The 18408-nt window shown below is 43.6% G+C and overlaps 2 protein-coding genes across 4 annotated transcripts; both read left to right on the top strand.

Annotated features, from left to right (window-relative positions):
* The first annotated feature begins 987 nt into the window (after positions 1 to 987).
* On the top strand, positions 988 to 7016 carry Gar1 (GAR1 ribonucleoprotein). The gene is made up of 7 exons (XM_050154482.1): positions 988 to 1558; positions 1794 to 2022; positions 3411 to 3565; positions 4014 to 4073; positions 5070 to 5220; positions 6309 to 6377; positions 6713 to 7016. The coding sequence occupies exons 2-7, from the start codon at positions 1806 to 1808 to the stop codon at positions 6724 to 6726; spliced, it is 666 nt and encodes a 221-aa protein (XP_050010439.1). The 5' UTR covers positions 988 to 1558; positions 1794 to 1805; the 3' UTR covers positions 6727 to 7016.
* Rrh (retinal pigment epithelium-derived rhodopsin homolog) lies at positions 6799 to 18224 on the top strand. Of its 3 annotated transcripts, XM_050154211.1 has the most exons (8): positions 6799 to 6937; positions 9635 to 9804; positions 12087 to 12277; positions 13679 to 13778; positions 14247 to 14400; positions 15094 to 15262; positions 16181 to 16359; positions 18083 to 18224. In XM_050154211.1, the coding sequence occupies exons 2-8, from the start codon at positions 9696 to 9698 to the stop codon at positions 18195 to 18197; spliced, it is 1017 nt and encodes a 338-aa protein (XP_050010168.1). In that variant the 5' UTR covers positions 6799 to 6937; positions 9635 to 9695; the 3' UTR covers positions 18198 to 18224. The 3 variants fall into 3 exon arrangements, with proteins under 3 accessions (XP_050010168.1, XP_050010322.1, XP_050010247.1); XM_050154365.1 differs by lacking the exon at positions 9635 to 9804 and having other exon boundaries at positions 6806 to 6937; XM_050154290.1 differs by lacking the exon at positions 6799 to 6937 and having other exon boundaries at positions 9663 to 10985.
* The last annotated feature ends 184 nt before the right edge of the window (positions 18225 to 18408 follow it).

Below are 18408 nucleotides of genomic sequence, written 5' to 3'. Positions count from 1 at the left end.
CAATGGGGACCCAGCACCTTTGGTAAGAAACAACAAGCCTGGGAGAGGGGTAGGGATGGTGCTGTAAGGAAAGAAGAGTGTGCTTATAGGTCTGGAGTTCAGGCACTGGAAACCAAGAGTCGGATGCTACAATGAGGAGAAATGGGGGTATTGGAAGGATCTACATTTTGGGAGAAAGAAGGGAGGGGCGGGGCTGGAGAGAAGGTTCAGCAGTTAAGAGCACTGACTGCACTTCCAGAGGACCCTGGTTCAATTCCCAGCACCCACATGGCAGCTCACAATTTTCTCTAACTCCAATTCTAGGCGACCTGACAGCCTCACACAGACATACATGCAGGCAAAACACCAATGCACAAATGAAAGATACAAATAACTCTACTTTTCTATGATGTACCTATATACATGTATATATATATATATATATGCAGCTATAACATCTGAATTTAAAAGACATTTTCCAGATTCTTTTTATATGTGTGGCTGGTATATACTTCTTCAAGAAGTTTATAGTTTAGGGTGAATGGCATAGTACAATTCCTAATGTTTTTGTATCTCTTACAAAGAACTTTGAAAGTTTTATTCACAGTAACCCTCTGATATGGGGATCAATCTTTGCCTTCTTTCAAAGAAAAGGTGATATTGTCAAATATCAAGAGATGTTTCAGACAATCCAGAGATAAAACAAGTCAATCAAATTTAATAACTAGAGATCACTTCATCTATTATGCTTTAGTGGTACAGGGAAACTGAGGTCAGAGGTGAGAGGGTCAAGGAGAAGAAAGGTGAGGTGTATCTATAGATTGGTACACAGCCTGTCGGTGTTCAAAACGTATTTGATGAATGAACAAACTATCTGGGGCTAAATATTAAAAGATTAAATGCTAAAACATCAAAAATTAAAACCTTTGTATCAGATCACACACCTTTTCCTATTTTAATAATAACAAGACAAAACATAATGTAGCACAGAGTTACATAGGTTTGGTGGGGGCGGGAAGGTAAGAAACTTCAAAGATCTCATTTGGCGGTGGCAGGATCTGACGTGCCCCCGGCCGGACCAGGGCGGAGCTCCGCTCAAACTGAGATGCTGCCACACTCTGCGGAGCTGAGTCAGGTCGGGATCTTCTCGCGGCCCGTGAAGCGACGGGCACCAACTACAGCCAAACCAGCCTGTCGACGGACAGAACGCCTCACCAGTTATTAGACCGTAAGGATTCAGACGCCCCGCTGTCTCCAAGGGCAACGAGAGACCTCACTTCCGGAAACGTCGCGTACGGAGGGCGCTGCTATTCTATGTCACTTCCGCTCCCTGGGCTTTGCGGATCTGGGGAGGGTGAGGTGGGGTTACATTGGACGGGATTGTTTCTCTTCCGGCGCTGGACACTGTATTAGAGAAGGCGTTAGAATCGCTGCGTCCGCTAGTGGCAGGCTCTTCCTGCAGACCAGGCCTTCGCGTTTCTGGTCAGGTAGCACCGGTACGGTGGCCGAGGAGGTTTGAGTGCGCCGGAAGTCGTCCTCGGCGCTCGCGCCTGGCTGGGCTAGAGACGCACGTGGCGCGGTGAGTGCTGCGGGACGAATGTGGGAAGGAGCGGGCGGGGATGTGGCGGCGAGGCTTGGGCCCCGGGGCTGGGGCGAAGACACCCCCTGTCTCCGCGCTCCTCACTGGCTGTGTGGCGGGTGACGGGGCTGCGTTTCTGCTGTCCTCTCTTTGGGGTCCTGAATGACGCTGCGGGGACCAGATGAATGCTCAGAGCCCGCAGTGACCAGAGGGAGCGGGCCTTCTCTCTCCCCAGGCCGGAGAGAACATGTCTTTCCGAGGAGGAGGAGGAGGTCGCGGAGGCTTTAATCGCGGTGGCGGAGGCGGCGGCTTCAACCGTGGCGGCGGCGGTAGCAACAACCACTTCCGAGGGGGCGGTGGCGGCGGCAATTTCAGAGGCGGCGGCCGAGGAGGGTTTGGACGAGGGGGCGGTCGTGGAGGCTTTAATAAATTCCAAGATCAAGGACCTCCAGAACACGTCGTCTGTAAGACATTTTAAGAGCTTAATCTCCTCTGCAGTGGGAGTGGAGTCGGGTGGGGTTTATGTGACCAGCAAGTTTGATGGTAGTCTCCGAAAGGGCACACTGACTTAGCATCCTATCGGAGCTGTGAGGAAGCGATCATGAGAACTGAAGTAGTGCGGTGGTGAACTTGAGTTTGGACTGAAAACACGAGAATTAGACATTATTGAGTGGATAGCCCGTTCTAAAAGAGAGGAAAGAGTTCGGGATTAAGTTTCTTTGCTGTGATCCCTGGTGATACAATTGAAATCCAAAGCCAGGTTTTTAGCCTCCCTAGTCCGCGCTGTTCGTTACCAAAAAGCCAGGGAAATTTGCTTTGGAGAAGGCAACGAAAATGCCTAACTAAAGTAATTTTGAATAATTATCCGGGAGGTGGGATGGACGTCTTGGGAAGTAAGAGGAAAGAGAGGGGTGGATCTGTATGTGTGATTGGTTTGCTGGACAGAGTGGCTAAAAGGCAAGGGGTGTTGTAGTAAACCATAGAGGAGATACTGGCAGCCTTATGTTCAATAAGGTGACATGAAGAAAAAGTGGGAGGGTAGGAGGCGTGGCCACCCTTTTGACATTTCTGCATGGCAATGTCATCTGTGAAGTTCACACCCAGAAACATGCAGCCTGATTAGCGTGCACACACACACTCACACACAAACTCCCTTGCACAACCCTGCAAAATCGTGTTTTAAGTGAGTGTACCATTTTGTGATGGGCTACGTTCATAGCTCTTCATAGCTGACCTGCAGGCCGTACATTTGGTGGATGGATGAAAAAGAAGTTTCAAAGAAAACATAATAAGTAGGACTTGGCTAATACCGGGAATGAAAGGTTCTAGTTGTTAAGCATGGGGAGTGATTTTTGTAAATACAGTGTTTAATTCTAGGTTATAGAAACAGTGGTACTTACTTTGTAATTCCTGAAAAGGATAATCAAGTGGTAAAAATAATGAGTTCTAAGGAAGAAGGGAACAATAAAAAAAAAAAAAACCCAGGCTGATTGATGTTTATAGGTTGGGGAAAAGAAAGACTAGTCAGTGGACTACACTGTTTTCATTGTGAAAACCATGGCAGGGTGACTGTCTTAGGTTGGGTGATCTCTGTGTCCAGACACTGTTCTAAGCACTTCATTTGTTCTGGTTAACCATGTATTAGGCGTGGCTGCAGTGAAATATGACTGGCTTCATGTACAAGCGCACGAGAGAAGGGGAGTCTCTAAGAGGTCCCCCAGTAATGGTGTGCTAACTTAGGACCACGTTGTTGATAACCAAGGTCTGCCTTGGAGGTGAGATATGGGAAAAGACCAAGTGGTCAGCAAGTTGGTCCGTGTCTGAAATGGGCCCATGTCTGTTTTCTTTTCAGTGTTAGGAGAGTTCATGCACCCCTGTGAAGATGACATCGTTTGTAAATGTACCACAGAGGAGAACAAGGTGCCGTACTTCAACGCTCCTGTGTTTTTAGAAAACAAAGAACAGATTGGAAAAGTGGATGAGATATTTGGACAACTTAGAGATTTTGTATCCTTTCTAATGGGCTGAGCCAGTGATCTCATTCAGGAATTATTGTCCCTCCCCTCCCCAGCCAGGTATCAGCTAAAGCAAACTCACTGCTTCGTTTAGTAGATAGCAATGCTACAGGTGGACCATAAGGAGGACTGTAGGAGAGAATGCCTTCACCCACTGACTTTATGGAAAGTTCTAGGAATGGAGGCCATTTGGATACAAGCCGCAGGATTGTATTTGCTCTGCTGCTGCTTTACAGATGATGGCGCCACTAGACTATCATGATAGGATTGGGAGGTACTGATTTTTTTTTTAAATTATGGTTTTTAAAGAAAATATCATTTCCTCTTGGAAGTTTCTTGATTTCTTATAGCCAGGCATTCTTTTTAAAATGCTTAAACTCAAAAGTTTATTATCTTTTTACAACTTTCTTTCTTACTTGTTCCTTAATTATAATTAATAGTATTTTTCAGTCAAACTATCAGAAAACATGAAGGCATCGTCCTTTAAAAAGCTCCAGAAGGTGAGTCAAACTCATAATTAAAATTCTTAGATTCGGAGGAGAATGGTGCATGCTTTAGGGATAGTCTTAGGGGAGGCAGTTAAGGCTCCTGCACTGTGCTGCAGTGGGGCTCTGCAGCTGGTGTGTAGTAACACAGGCATTGAGTCTACGTTCCTGCAAGTGTCTGCTGTGGCCCTGGTTGGCTGAGACCTCACTTGTTGAGATTAGGTTGGCTTCTGATCTGATGTTCTCTTCTTGCCTTCACCTCTGAGTCCTGGGATTACAGGTATAGGCTTTCACACCTCTAAACTTACTAGTCTTGAAAAGTAATGATTTAGCCAGGCATGGTTTTGCAACCCAGTAGTCCCAGCACTTGGAGCCAGAGAGGCAGGAGGGTAGTTGCTTTGAGTCTAGCTTAAGCTACATATTGAATTCCAGGCCATCTTGAGATACTTAGCAATCATCTGTCTCAAAAGCATATAAGTTACTTGGTAGATGTAGATAGATACTAAAAGGTTCCATAGGCATTTCGTTAACATGGTATATTCTGTTTAAAAAAAATTAAACAGTTGCCATGAAACTCTGTAGTGGGGCCATATTTAATTCTAGCCTTCCTTGAGGTGGTACTTTTGAAACTGAAAGCTCAGAATTAACCAGGAAAGATTCTTACATCTCAGATACCTGAGGACAGCTCTTAAGATGTCATCCTTTTAGGTCCCCTTCTTATAAATTTGACCCAGTTGCTCTTAAGTAGCATCCATCATGCAGTTTCAAGAAAGAAGCTAGAGAATTTTGATGTGGTTAGGCTAGTACTTACACGCTGAGCTAGCAACAGCAGAAGGTGGGTTCTGCATAGAGAAAACTGGAGCATCAGGATGGTAAACTGCAGAAGGCTCTGATGGGTATAGACCGTTTAGCGTGGTAATTAGAGGGGTGGGGAAGTCCTTGCTCAGAGCTGTTTATGGGATTTGAACCTAAGTAGGCTGGGCTGTCTAACCGCTACTGTTCAACTTTCAGTTTTATATAGATCCGTATAAGCTGCTGCCATTGCAGAGGTTTCTGCCTCGTCCTCCTGGCGAGAAAGGACCTCCCAGAGGTGGAGGTGGTGGTGGCAGGGGAGGTCGAGGAGGAGGAAGAGGAGGTGGTGGCCGAGGTGGTGGAAGAGGTGGTAAGTTATTGTGGGGGTTTCTAATGAGGATTGATTTATACAGTACACTTTAGTTTAGCATGTAACCAGACTTCCCTTACCTTTATTTCTCTTACATATTGCCCATATTGTTTCCACAGCTTCAACAGAGGAAAAAATTTAATTTTACCTTTGCAAGATTTCAGACCCTTGGATTATTCTTGTTTTAATAGAGATTTTAATAGAGACTGTCACCCATTGCTTAATAAGAGATTCATTCTGAGAAATGCAGTGTGGGCAGTTTCACTATGTACACTTAGACAGATCCTCATGTAGAGCGTGATCGCTCAGCATGGCTTCTTAGTGCAGTGGAGTGTTGTGAGGTGGAGGCTAATGCTGGTGAAATGGGGCAGGCTGCTTTATGATTAGCTTCTTGCGAAAGGGATGTACTGAAGAGTCACGGTATAAAGGGAAGTAAATACACAAACTGGTAGCAGTGGTTTTTAACCACTGTCAGGCATTGGCTGCTGGACACAACTAAATGTGCTGTGCTCTTAGATGACTAGGCTTACATATTCCAACAGTACTGTGAGCGTGGGAGTCATGTCTTGCTCTACAGTGTGAAAAAGTAGGGTTTCCTAGGTCTGTTATTATTTTAGGAGGCTTATATGTTATGCATGAAGTGCTATTTTGTATTTTATATATAAAAATTTCCTAACCAAATTGTAGTTTCTTAGTTATCAATGAGTATTTTGATTTTATATGTTAAGGGCTACCCTTATGTCTACTTAATGTCTAAGCATATTCTTTTAATTTTTCTAACAAGTTTTCCAATGACCTTCGTGTGCATGCTCTAGCACACATACATGCACATACATGTACATATATACACATACATACACATGCAGAAAATACATGTGATGTGGAAAACAGGAAAGGTGGTGATCTTGAGTTAACCCTACTGCTCCACTTGGGAAACTGCTATTTCTTCATCTTTATCTTTTAAAAGGTACTGTAAAACACAATAGATGAACCTGTATTTAGTCTTTATGATTATAGGAATGGCACAACTTTTACAGCTTATCAGAAAATGAGAAGCATCATTATTTAACAAGTATTTCCTTTTTAAGGTGGCTTTAGAGGTGGAAGAGGTGGAGGTGGGGGCTTCAGAGGAGGAAGAGGAGGTGGTGGATTCCGAGGTGAGTATGAGGAAGATGCCTTTAAATAACTGGATTTGTAGATCAATGCTGTCGGTTCGTTTCTTTCTGTTTAGGTTTATTTCTCTCCCAACAAGTATGGCAAACACTGGGATGTTCTTGGCTTTAGCTTAATTTATGGCTCCACTCTCTACCATTACTTACTAATTTCTCACCAAGTTACTTTGTTATGTTAATCATTCAAAAACAAAAAATATATAATATGAATGGCAGTTGTATTTGGTACTGTAAATTTATCAAACTTTGTAGGAACTCCTGTTGAAGTTGAATTTGGGTATTAGCGCTGTAACAAGCCTTCTTGATTTTCCTTTGATCAGGAAGAGGACATTAGATGTGGCAGTTGGTAGACCTCACGTCTTCTGTTTTCTCTGCGTGATCTTCTGCTGTGATTGAAGTCTGTCTGGAGCCTTGAGGATGCCGCTCTGTCAGTGGAGCTGAATCGTCTGTCAGCACTGGGTAGAAACAAGTGGGGCAGAACAGTCGTTTGTGCCCAGAAAGAGCATGAAGACCCCGCTCTGTGCAGTACCTGGGACTTAAGCCTGGTGGGTGCTTAAGGAACAACAGGACTTCTCCTCTGAAGCATACTTTGAGTTTTTTAAATAAAATTTTTTATTTCTTTAACTTATTGTTTATTGATCGAAACCTATTTGTTGAAATTTGGAAGAACAAGCAAAGCTTAAACCCATTGAATTACAGATAGAAAAGGTAGGGTGGGTGAGTTTTGTTTAAAAATACTCTGATTCTAAAAGGTACCAGATAAGCTCAATTGAACACCCCTTCTCACCCCCCACCCACAGGTCAGGCAGTTGGAACAGCACTTTAAAATCACTCAGACGTGAGCTCCTCCTTCAGAACACCTTTTGGATAGGGGCGGAACAGCAGCCTTTGCTGTTCTTCACTTTTGTGTTTTATAATACGCAGATTAAAGCTGTTTCAGTAACCACAGTTAAGAATTATTTTAAAATTTTTATTTTTGAGTCTATTAAGATTTGAGTAGCTCTGTTCATGTGAAAACTATAGTTCAAGAAATTTAGGAATAGATATTTAAATATGGGTTACTAAAGGTTTTCTAAAATAAAATTTTTAATGAAAAGTTACCTTTATTTTGAAAATATTTGACTACCTATTACGTTTTTCAAATCCTGGGTTAGGGATGCTATACATGAAATTGGCTTTGATTGCCGTTGCTAGTGTGTTGTCAGAAATTAAGCACCACAGCAAGTGAGGGTGCCTCAGTATGGAACCGAGTGCCAGCAAGCAAGCCCGCCTCACTATAGAACTGAGTGCCAGCAAGCAAGCCTGCCTCAGTATGGAACCAAGTGCCAGCAAGCAAGCCTGCCTCAGCTCAGTATGGAACCATGTACCAGCTGTAGGTTCTTTTTTTTTTTTTTTTTTTTTTTTTTTTTTGGTTTTTCAAGACAGGGTTTCTCTGTGATTTTGGAGCCTGTCCTGGAACTAGCTCTTGTAGACCAGGCTGGTCTCAAACTCACAGAGATCTGCCTCCCAAGTGCTGGGATTAAAGGTGTGCGCCACCATCGCCCGGCTTTTTATTTATTTATTTTTTGGCAGCTGTAGGTTCTGTTGCTCCCTTGTTGGTTTCTTCTCAAGTCTGTTTTAGCATGAGTTACTTATTCTTAAGTGCTTGTTTTAGCAGTGTGAAATTGTGTTTGTGTCTAAGTCCTGCCTTTTTGTTAATGGAATCGCAGTGCTATAAATACTTAGGCGAAAGCAAAGGCCTGGTGGCAGGAGCAGGTGAGCGCTCACATCTTTATCTGCCAGTGGGAATGGCATGGACTTTTGAAAGCTGCAAGCTGGCCTCCAGGATACACGGCTCCTAATCCTTCCCCAGTAGTTTCACTACTAGGGACCAAGTATTCAAACATGAACCTAAAGGAACCATTCTCGTCCACTTGATCAGTTTGTGAAGGGCATGAACACCCAAGGATGGATGCAACATCAGCAAGAGTCGTGAACATGGCAAAGGTGACAGGATTGTAGAGACTGTACACAAACCTGGAGAATGCACACTTTTTACAATTAGTTTATTTGAGACATAACTCATATCCCAGACTGACCTCAAATTCTGTATACCCAGTGCTGGGGGGGTTGTAGAGTGCAGTGCCACACGCAGTGAAACTTCTCTTTTTACCTTACATGAACAATTAAGTGGTTAAACATTCATTTCTGTATCTCACCCTTGCTGTTTTGTGTGGGAACCCTGCAACAGAAAGGCCCTCCAATGAAGTGGTGATGAGCAAATGCAGCCCTCTAGTGGTTCTGTTTCATGCTGCATGGAATTTGGTGACATTTGAGCCTTGCTTTGAAGCTCTAAAAGTAACTGAGATACCTATACCCCTTTACCATAGCAATGCATGCTCATACTAGGTTTTTATGTGACAGTATAGACAATTAGGATTATCCTGTACTCGATAAGCTGAGTGGTTGACTAAATAGTGTGAACTCATGCGTGCTAAATCGTGAGAGAAGTAACTGAGGTGGCATAGAGCAGGTTGTAACCATGCAGTGGGACATGTGGCTGTTAGGCTTAGGCAGGGATTTATGGACTGGTTTTTCGGGGGAACAAGCTGCACCATATGTGTTTGTGTGTTACATACAGACTGACATACTGGTTCCACATGGTAGATCCCCTCGTTTTTGTTTGAAAGGAAAGAAGTTCTTAGGGTGTACTTTTGTGTGACTAAATAGATACATAAGCAAAAAAAAAAAAAAAAAAAAAAAGCATTAGGATTACACCAGGCAATATTGGTGCCTTTTATGGGGAGATTTGGAAGCATAGGAGTCAATAGAGTATTCAAATTTTTAGGAAAAGTAAATACAAAGGGACCTGAGGTAAAGAGTCTCAACCAGTTTGTGCAGTTCAGTCTCTAGGACAGAAATGCAGCCCTCCGCTTGGAGATGGGAGGGCGGGCTCGATTTCAGGCAGATGAGTTCAGGCTGCTCCTGATTGCCTTTCTGAGTTGGGTTTATGTGTTTTGTTTTTGTTCTCTGAACAGGCTGGTTTGCTTGGTAATCTGCTGATAAATGCAAGACAGGAGCCTAAATTGCTTAAGATGTGTGGTGGTTGGAGTTTCTCTTTAAGAAGATTTCCCCTTGTTCTAGGAATTAAAATGTTTTCCTCTTCGGCCCAATTAAGTGTTAATGGAGGGCCTCTAATGAAAAAGCCTTTCTTTGTGGTCTAGAAGTGGAAATGATTTGTCCTGAAAGAACTTTCCTGACAGGCTGCCGAAGCTGATTGCGATCCACCAAAGGCTCTTCAGAAGGTTGTCTGGACGCTCCAGAATGCTGAGCCACACTTTAGATTCAAACACTTCAGGCTTTAGGAACGAAGGCAACTCTGTGTTTTCAAAGACGGAACACAGCATCATTGCAGCTTACCTGATTGTGGCAGGTATGGGGTTCACTTAGTTACCTGCTTCTTGCATGGGAGAAAAGTAGAGGTGTTTGGTACAAGCATGCAGTGTGGGCTAGCTGGTAAACAAGGGGACTGTACCAGTTGGAGGAAATGCAAATGAAAGAATAAATGGCAGCAGTGGCATGCTGCTTCTTGACATGGAAGATTTTTTTAATTAATGAGAGCAAAGGAGCAAGAAAAACTATGTAAATGAAGTTGTAGACTGGCAGATCTGCTATCCACTCGTTGGAAAGTCTCTGCAACCTGTGAAATAATGCAATGCATACATTAGCTAGAGAGAAGAGAGAAAAGAGGCAAATGATTTGCTTAGTACCAACATTATATTAGAGACTCCAAAATGTAATTGCTTTCCTCCGGCTATGTGCTGGCTAGGCAGCAATTTATGTGCTGTATTTAACCCTTTTTGAATCCAGGTTATAATGTGTTTTTCTCTTTTTTTGCCCCCACAATAGTTCCTTTATGTTTGCTAAAAAGATCCAAAGGATTTTGTCAAATTTGCTACTATTGAGGGAAATGGGAGGCGGGAGGGGGCGGAAATTTTTTTTTCAATAAAAAAAAAAGAATAAGAGAAATCAGGCTGACTGGAGTTAGTGGCATCCAATCATCAAAATCTTGCTGTATGGCACATACTCGAGATAGAGTTCATTGGGAGCCTGAGGTGTATAAGATAGGGCAACATACACGCTGAATGACATCACTCAAGAATAAGAATAAGCAAGCTCTCTCGGAACCTATGGAGAAGATAGAATCCCATGGATAGGAGGCTGCTCTGAAGCCATATGTTCCAAGAGTGCTTGCCTGAACTTTAAAGGGTGGCTAGCACTTCAACATTCATAGGAACAGCACGGGGTATTTCAAATGGGAAAATATGAAGTCAAGATTTGTAGCTTGATGTATCTGCAAAACTTCCAGAACAGTGGGCTTATTTCATAAGCGTGGAAAGAGGATAACAGCAGATTAGGGCAAAGAGCCTAGATGATCAGGTTAGGCCACCGGGCTTTTCATCCTTCAAGTACTGGGGACCTGGAAGCTTCTGTAGAGCTGTTGCTCGTTATTTGATGAAGCAAGCATACCAGCCATGTGGAGAAGAGAGAAGAGGAATATGGAAGACTGGTGTAAAAGGATGCCAGTGAGGAAGTTTTGATGGAAGCACCAAGGTAGAATCGAAGTTCTCACTTAGCTGGTTCTTCTGTGTGTTGGTGTTTGGGATTATTCCCACTGGTTTGAACAGTAGCTGGGGACTGCTCATTACATAGTTATTTTCCCAGAAAACACGATTCTCTTCTGTATGTTGCATAACAAGTCCTGTAATGGTTGCAGCTTCTCCATTGAAACTGATTTTGCAGCAGCCCCTGCCACTGGGACCTGAGACTGGCCTGCATCTGGCCCATGAAAAACATATGCATCCTTTCAGTACGTAGAGGATGTTGAGGCGGCTAACCTTTGCACCCAGTGTGCTCAGCGATGGTTCTTATTGTTAGTGGCCACACTAGCATGCTGGTTAGTAACTTTAGTCCTCAAGCTATACAGCTATCTAGACCTGTCCAACTGTGGGACACTGAAAACACTGGGTTTCTTGATTCCAAGGCTGAGAATCCGATAGCTGTGGTGCTGTCACCTGTGATATTCCAATGACCCAGAAATCTGTCTCGGCCTGTTGTCTGGATGGTCAAGTATTGCAGTATGCATTCTAATATAGTGTGTGTGTGTGTGTGTGTGTGTGTGTGTGCACATGCGTTGAATGAATTTTAATTTTGACATGTTGAATTTTAAATACTGGGAGAGTCACTTGAGCTTACTACTACATGCTTAATGTGCTTGATAATAATGAATCATAAAAACATGAAAAGTGACAAATGCTGTTAGGATGGACTGCTGTTTGAGGCTTGAGGAAGGAAACTAGGCAGAATGAAGAGGGATTTAGTCTGCCGCAGGACAGGGTGGCTGGTTATTCTTGTATCCTAAAGACCCCAGTACATTGGAGTTATGAAAGCTACAGGGGGAATTTAGGGACAAATGGTCAGTGGGTGATGACGTTTGAGCCAGCCTTCAGTGCTGGCTTCTGCAGTCAACAGGTTCTTTGTGTTCTAATTCCATTTTCATTCACAGAAGATGTTACAGTCTTAAGAGAAGTGGGACCTCTTCAAAGAGGACTAAGCTGAATTGCTATCTTTTTTGAAGTAACAAATATTTAATTTTTATTCTATTCTAAATATTAAAGTTAAACAAAATGTATGGTCCTTTTGTGTGTATCCTAGGTATAATAAGCATTCTCAGCAACATAATAGTTTTGGGCATCTTCATTAAGTACAAGGCACTGCGGACACCTATGAATGCGGTGATTATTAACCTGGCTTTCACGGATATCGGGGTCAGTAGCATCGGCTACCCCATGTCTGCTGCTTCAGATCTGCATGGAAGCTGGAAATTTGGATATACAGGCTGTCAGGTATCGGGGAACTTTGGAATAAAACATGATGAAATAACAGATTCAAATTTAAATGTCTTTTTAAGAATCTTAAGAATTGGGGCTGGGGAAGTGGATCAGTGGGTGGTAAAGTGCACCTGGATTAGGATGCCAACACCTATGGAAAAGCCCAGGGTGGCAGCACACACCTTTAATTCCAGCTCGAGGGAAGAAGAGGCAGGCAGGTGACTGGATCCAGAGGCTTCAAGGCAAGCCAGGTTAGCCAAACTCCCTGTTCAGGGAGAGACCCTAACTCAAAAAAATAAAAATAAAACAAAACAAAACTAAAAAGTGGTGAGCAATAGAAAAGACATGTCAACCTCTGCCCTTCAAGTGTTCACACATGGGTGTGTGTACCTACACATCACATGTACAAAACAACAAAAATCCAGTAATTTAAAACAAGAGATTGCAGGACAAGAGGTTTGCTTTTGTGGAAAATAGCGTCAGCAGTGACTGAGGATATATTTATTTTTAAATAGTTTATACTTTTTTCTCTGCCCCCTTCATGCCCTCCCTTCCCCCTCACTCGCTCTCACACACACTCTGTAATCTACTGAATGAGATTAGTGTTGCCTATTGAGTTTTAACTGAACTTGTTGGTTTGTGCAGGTAAACATAACTGTTGTGAGTTCACGGGTGTAACGGCCGTGTCATGTCCGGAAGATAGCATTGCATAGTGGTCTTTCTAAACATGTTCCTACGTTCTTTCTGCCCCCTCCTTTGTGATGTGCCCTGAGCCTTTTGTCAGGGAGGGATTGATATAGCTGTCCCTTTTAAGGCTGAGTACTCAATTATTCCCAGCAACTTATTCTCAGCACGTGGACCAGTTAAGAGCCTTGCGTGAACTGACTACTGCAGAAAGAAGCTTCTGCTGAGGGCAGAGGGGAACACTTACCTGTGTGTGTAAACAGGTGTTTAGAAGGCAGTTAACAGCTCGCCCATTTGGGAAGATAACAGTGGTAGGCACCTCCTTTTTGACCAGGTTTATAGTATGCATGAATTCCTTCCTGCGGAGCAGGCCTCAAATTCAATCTAAAAGTGATTGCTTACCCCATAAACCTTTGTTCCACTGTCCACCAGGTGACCATTTAATATGTTTTGGGTGTAGTCTAACAATGAGACAAAACTACAAATAGTTAGGGTTCGCAAGATGGCTCAGAGGATAAACATTTGCTGTGTAAGCCTGACAACCTGAGTTCGTTCTCTGTGTTAGCAGAGAACCAACTCCCAGAAACTGTCCTCCGACCTTCACACATATGCCATGGCTTGCACATGTTCACATACACACGCGCGTGCACACACACATTTATACACAATAAAAATGGAAATGTTTCATGGGAGGGCTTTGGAATGATAGACTATCAATGATTTGTTTTTCAGATTTATGCTGGATTGAATATCTTTTTTGGAATGGTAAGCATTGGCTTGCTCACAGTTGTAGCTGTGGACCGGTACCTGACCATCTGCTGCCCTGATGTAGGTAATGGCATGTTTCTTGTCCTTCTCAGTGACGTCATTCATTATGTAACAGTCACTCACCTTGTATTTATTTTAAAGTACAGACGATGGTTTGTAATCAGACTGTCTTTTCTAGAAACCTCTGTGCACAAATTTTGATGGCTCCCTACAATCCTTAAAGCACAATCCAGATTTCATTAGGCATCCTGCAAGGCCCTGGTTGCCTTTCCAGCTTCACCCAGGGTCATTCTTGGGTACTTTCACCCTTTGGGACTTTCATATGTGTCCTGGAAAGCTATTGTTCATCCCTATCCACTACACGTTTATCATTCAGGTTTTAGGTTGCCATTTTGTCAGAACGTGAAGCCTCATAGGTAGCTTCGTGCACTCTAAGGAGTTCTGTAGAGAATGCGTTCCATTGAGTCAGCAGTGGAACCAAGTGAGTCCTGTCATTGTGAACAACGCTAATGCTGTGTGTGCTTCTAAACAGGAAGAAGAATGACCACCAACACTTACCTCAGCATGATCCTGGGCGCCTGGATCAATGGCTTGTTTTGGGCTTCGATGCCCATCATGGGGTGGGCTAGTTATGCCCCAGATCCTACTGGAGCCACCTGTACCATAAACTGGCGGAAAAATGATACGTAAGAGATGTGTTTACATTTTATCGTCAGATGCTCCTGAGGTAGACAGCTCTCCTCCTCCTGCCCATGGGGTCCTTGTATAGGCTGTGGTAAAGGCTCCTTTGGTAGTGTGATACAAGTGGAGACAGACGAAAGAGTGGATTGTGCTTGCTTATAGGTCAAGCTCATCTGGCTCCTTCTGCCCCCTTTCTTTGACCCTTTGTTCTGTCCTCTGTCCTCAGGCAGCAATGGCGACACCCTCCCACTCTTTACTCATCTTAGAGTGGGGGTCCCTGCGGGGATTTGCCGTGGGTTAATGACACCCCTCATTTAGTTCACCAAGGAAAATGAATGATGACTCAAAAGCCAAACAAAAACAAAGATTTTCTAAAGTAGTTTCTGTAAAGAGTCACACGTCAGGCCATGCCTCAGCTTTGCCATCACACTGAGAAAGCGCCATCGACAGTTATGGGAGTGTACATGGCTGCGTTTTAGTAAACCTTATCACCAAGACCGTCGACTGGCAGGAACGGATAGCTCAGAGGCCGTAGTTTAATGCTCGGAGTGAAGTATGAGATCTAAGTCAAACACACTTCCTAAACTTTTTAACAATAAAATGACTGTTACCACTAATTCTAGCAAGGATTTCCTCTCCCGCTTCCCCTGGTTTAGGGCATTCAATGAGCTGTCATGATCGTTTTTTCTTATATCCAGGTCTTTCGTGTCTTACACCATGATGGTCATTGTGGTGAATTTCGCTGTGCCTTTGACAGTGATGTTCTACTGTTATTACCATGTCACTCAGTCCATGAGAATTTATGCTGCCCGGAACTGCACTGCGTACCTCAACCGAGACTGGGCCGACCAGGCAGATGTAACAAAGGTAAGAAGCCAAAATCCTTGAAATGTCGTTGGTAATAAAGCTTTAACTTTGTATAGCTGGAAAGTCCTGGGGCTTCTCCCAGGCTCCTTTCCTTTATCCGTAGTTTTACTACTCAGCTCTTTCTGCTGGTGTTTGTCCCATATTATTGAATACTGTGCCTATCTGTCCCTTGGATGTCTCTGTGTGCTATGATCCCTGGGCTTTATCCTGTAGATTGTGAGAATTCCTAAGTCAAACCTGGTCCTGCCCACCCCCCTTCTTTCTAAACCTGAGGTGTGGTAGCAGTATTTGGTTAGATTAAAAAGCTTTCTCTCTTCTTTTGGTATGTGCAAACATACCAGACACAAGGTTCACATTGCCTTCCCCTTGGAGCTGATCCTTCCTGTACCCTTGAGAGCCTTGATTTCCCCTGGTCAGGATGCTCTATAAGCAGAGACTTTCCCTTTATCATACAAACAAGGGGCAAAGGGCTCCTCTATACTCTATACATTATTTGTACAGTAAGTAAAACATGCTGCCAAACGGCTCCCAGTGGAACTCACTTAAGATAGGAGTGTGTTTCCAGATTGAGTTTAGACAGTTTGTTTGGTTGAAATTGGTGGGCAGCTGTCAGTAAAGCCAGAAGTGGGTTGGGGAGGTTTTGCTGCATATTTGCGTGAAACCAGCGTTGTGTGCTTTCCCCAGCCCACGACACGAAAGGTGTTCTTTGCAGTTATGCTACCCTCTTAGCAGCAACGTGACGTGTTGCTCAACACGGCCACTTGCAGTTGTTGTCATAGATGGCTTCAGGAGCTGAAACAAAGAGTAGAAGGCAGAACCCCAGCTTCTTTTACATTACCAACAAAACTTTAACCCAAATGCTCATGCTACTGTACATTCTAGATGCTAGCCTTGGTGATTATCTCTCTCTTTCTTTAGATGTCTGTGATAATGATATTGATGTTTCTGTTGGCATGGTCCCCTTATTCCATTGTGTGCTTATGGGCTTGTTTTGGAGACCCCAAAAAGATTCCTCCTTCGATGGCCATCATAGCCCCACTGTTTGCAAAATCCTCTACATTCTACAACCCCTGCATTTATGTTGCTGCCAACAAGAAGTAAGTAGTGTTTGATGTGCTTTTGAACAAAATGACAGCACAGAAAGAACATTAAAGGCCATGCGTGACTAGTGTCTAGGACTTTCAGAGGCAAATGACAGAAACTAATGCCAACTGTCACAGTTAGGGTTTCTTATGCCGTGCTAAAACACCATGGTCAAAAGCAACTTGCCGAGGAAAGAGCTTCTTTCAGCTTACAGTTCTGTATCACAGTCTGTCACTGAAGGAAGTCAGGGAAGGAACTTGGGCCAGAAACCCGGAGGCAGGAGCTGGTGCAGAGGCCATGCGGTAGTGCTGCCTACAGGCTTGCTCAGCCTGTTTTCTTATAGAACCACCTGCTCGGGGATGGCACTGCCTGCAGTGAGCCGGGCCCTCCCGCATCAGTAGTCAATCAAGAAAGTGCACCATAGCCTTGTCCACAGGCCGGTCTGATGGGGGCATTTTCTCAGTCACGGTTCTCTCTTCCCAAATGACCCTAGCCTGTGTCAAGTTGACATCAAGCCAGCCAGCACAACCACCTGATTAAAGTTATTGGCTTATACAACTATTGAAAACAGCCAAGACCTTACGTATTTAGAGCTCTACTCTTGTGACGGACTCTTCCCACACGGTGGCAGAAATATTCTTGGGCAACCCAGACCCAAATTCTACCAGCTCAGCAAACAAAGACAGCCTTTATCTCAAATGACCATGTGGCAGGAAAGTTCCTGGCTGGTCACTGGTCAGCTGGGTTTGAGTGGTTGCCCCGCCAGGTATGTGGAATAGTGTTTTCCAAAGAAAAGAGTAGACAGGCAGCAAGTCCAGACAAGACACTTGGCTTCGGTAGGTAATTGGCTGTCTACTTACCAGGAGTGGCCAATCACAGGCTCACTGAACTCCTGGGTAAAGTTTAGATTATTTCATTTTCTATTACTGTTGGTTGATGAACCAATTTGTTGTGCTGAATCCTGGTACACCACAGAATGCCACGGCCGTGTCTAAGTGTGTGCTAATGCAAAGATGTGAGAGAAAGAACACACAAGCCTTAAGATGAGGTAGAGCACACAGGGGACCAAAAGACATATTATGAGATCAGAATCTGCTGGAAGTTCTCTGGGCAAGACCAGCGATTCTCAAGCCCCCTCAGATCCAACTGGCCTTTGCACAGAGGACCAGATTTGTGTAAAATAATAACTTAATTCAAACAAGTAACTGCGCTTGGAAGTTGATATGTCATTTTAAACATACATAGGTATTGAGTTTATCAGATGTCTCCATGTTTGTCATCAGTGATGCAAAATTGGCCTTGAACTATCCATCTGTCCTGTATATTTATAAAGGCTCTCAATTGGAGATATTGACATTGAGTGCAGTGACTTATTTAGAGAGGCCCATCAACAGAAATGACTCTTTAGACAAATATAACCATAGACCCTTCATCCAGCAACTGATGGAAACAGAGGCAGAGACCCACATCGGAGCACTGGACTGAGCTCCCAAAGTCCGGTTGAGGAGTGGGAGGAGTGAGAATATGAGCAAAGAGGTCAAGACCATGATGGGTTCACCCCATGGATAGGAGGAGGGAAGGGAGTGGGAACTGGGATTGGTATGTAAAATGAAAAGAGATAGTTTGTTTTCTTTTTTTTAAAAAAAAAACATACATAAAATAGAAAATAAAAAGAAAACAAAAGAAAAAAAGTTTCATGTTACCAGAGACTAACATTTTTTCTTTTGTTTATGACAGGTTTAGGAAGGCTGTGTTTGCCATGTTTAAATGCCAGCCTCACCAAGCAATACCTGAGACAAGTTCTGTACCAATGGATATGCCTCAAAGCCCATTGACTCCTGGAAGAGTCTGAAATGCGAGAAAAGAATATGACATCAAATATTTTGCTTGTTTGGGTTTTTTTTGGCAGTACATTGATTTTGTTTTAAATAGGAATTCATTTAGATCAAGTGCGCACAGACACCATTGCCTTATTGCCTGCAGTTTCCTCCCTCCCAGTCAGTACAGCTCTATTGTGCAGGAGTTGCTGCAGAGCCTTCACTGTGTCCTCGAGGAGAATTGAG

Source organism: Alexandromys fortis, unplaced genomic scaffold (genome assembly GCF_014885135.2).
Source record: "Alexandromys fortis isolate MF-2015 unplaced genomic scaffold, M_Fortis_MF-2015_v1.1 scaffold_19, whole genome shotgun sequence".
Lineage (NCBI taxonomy): Eukaryota > Metazoa > Chordata > Mammalia > Rodentia > Cricetidae > Alexandromys > Alexandromys fortis.
Note: the sequence above shows the minus strand (reverse complement) of the source record. Positions and strands in the feature narration are given on the sequence as shown.

What these genes read in the sequence shown, in the direction of transcription:
- Gar1 (XM_050154482.1), top strand. Translation starts at nt 1,806, where the DNA reads ATGTCTTTCCGAGGAGGAGGAGGAGGTCGCGGAGGCTTTAATCGCGGT. An exon ending in TTGGACAACTTAGAGATTTT is followed by an intron (nt 3,566 to 4,013) that starts GTATCCTTTCTA and finishes TATAATTAATAG; the next exon opens with TATTTTTCAGTCAAACTATC. An exon ending in CCTTTAAAAAGCTCCAGAAG is followed by an intron (nt 4,074 to 5,069) that starts GTGAGTCAAACT and finishes TTCAACTTTCAG; the next exon opens with TTTTATATAGATCCGTATAA.
- Rrh (XM_050154211.1), top strand. Translation starts at nt 9,696, where the DNA reads ATGCTGAGCCACACTTTAGATTCAAACACTTCAGGCTTTAGGAACGAA. An exon ending in AGCTTACCTGATTGTGGCAG is followed by an intron (nt 9,805 to 12,086) that starts GTATGGGGTTCA and finishes TGTGTATCCTAG; the next exon opens with GTATAATAAGCATTCTCAGC. An exon ending in TTGGATATACAGGCTGTCAG is followed by an intron (nt 12,278 to 13,678) that starts GTATCGGGGAAC and finishes TTTGTTTTTCAG; the next exon opens with ATTTATGCTGGATTGAATAT.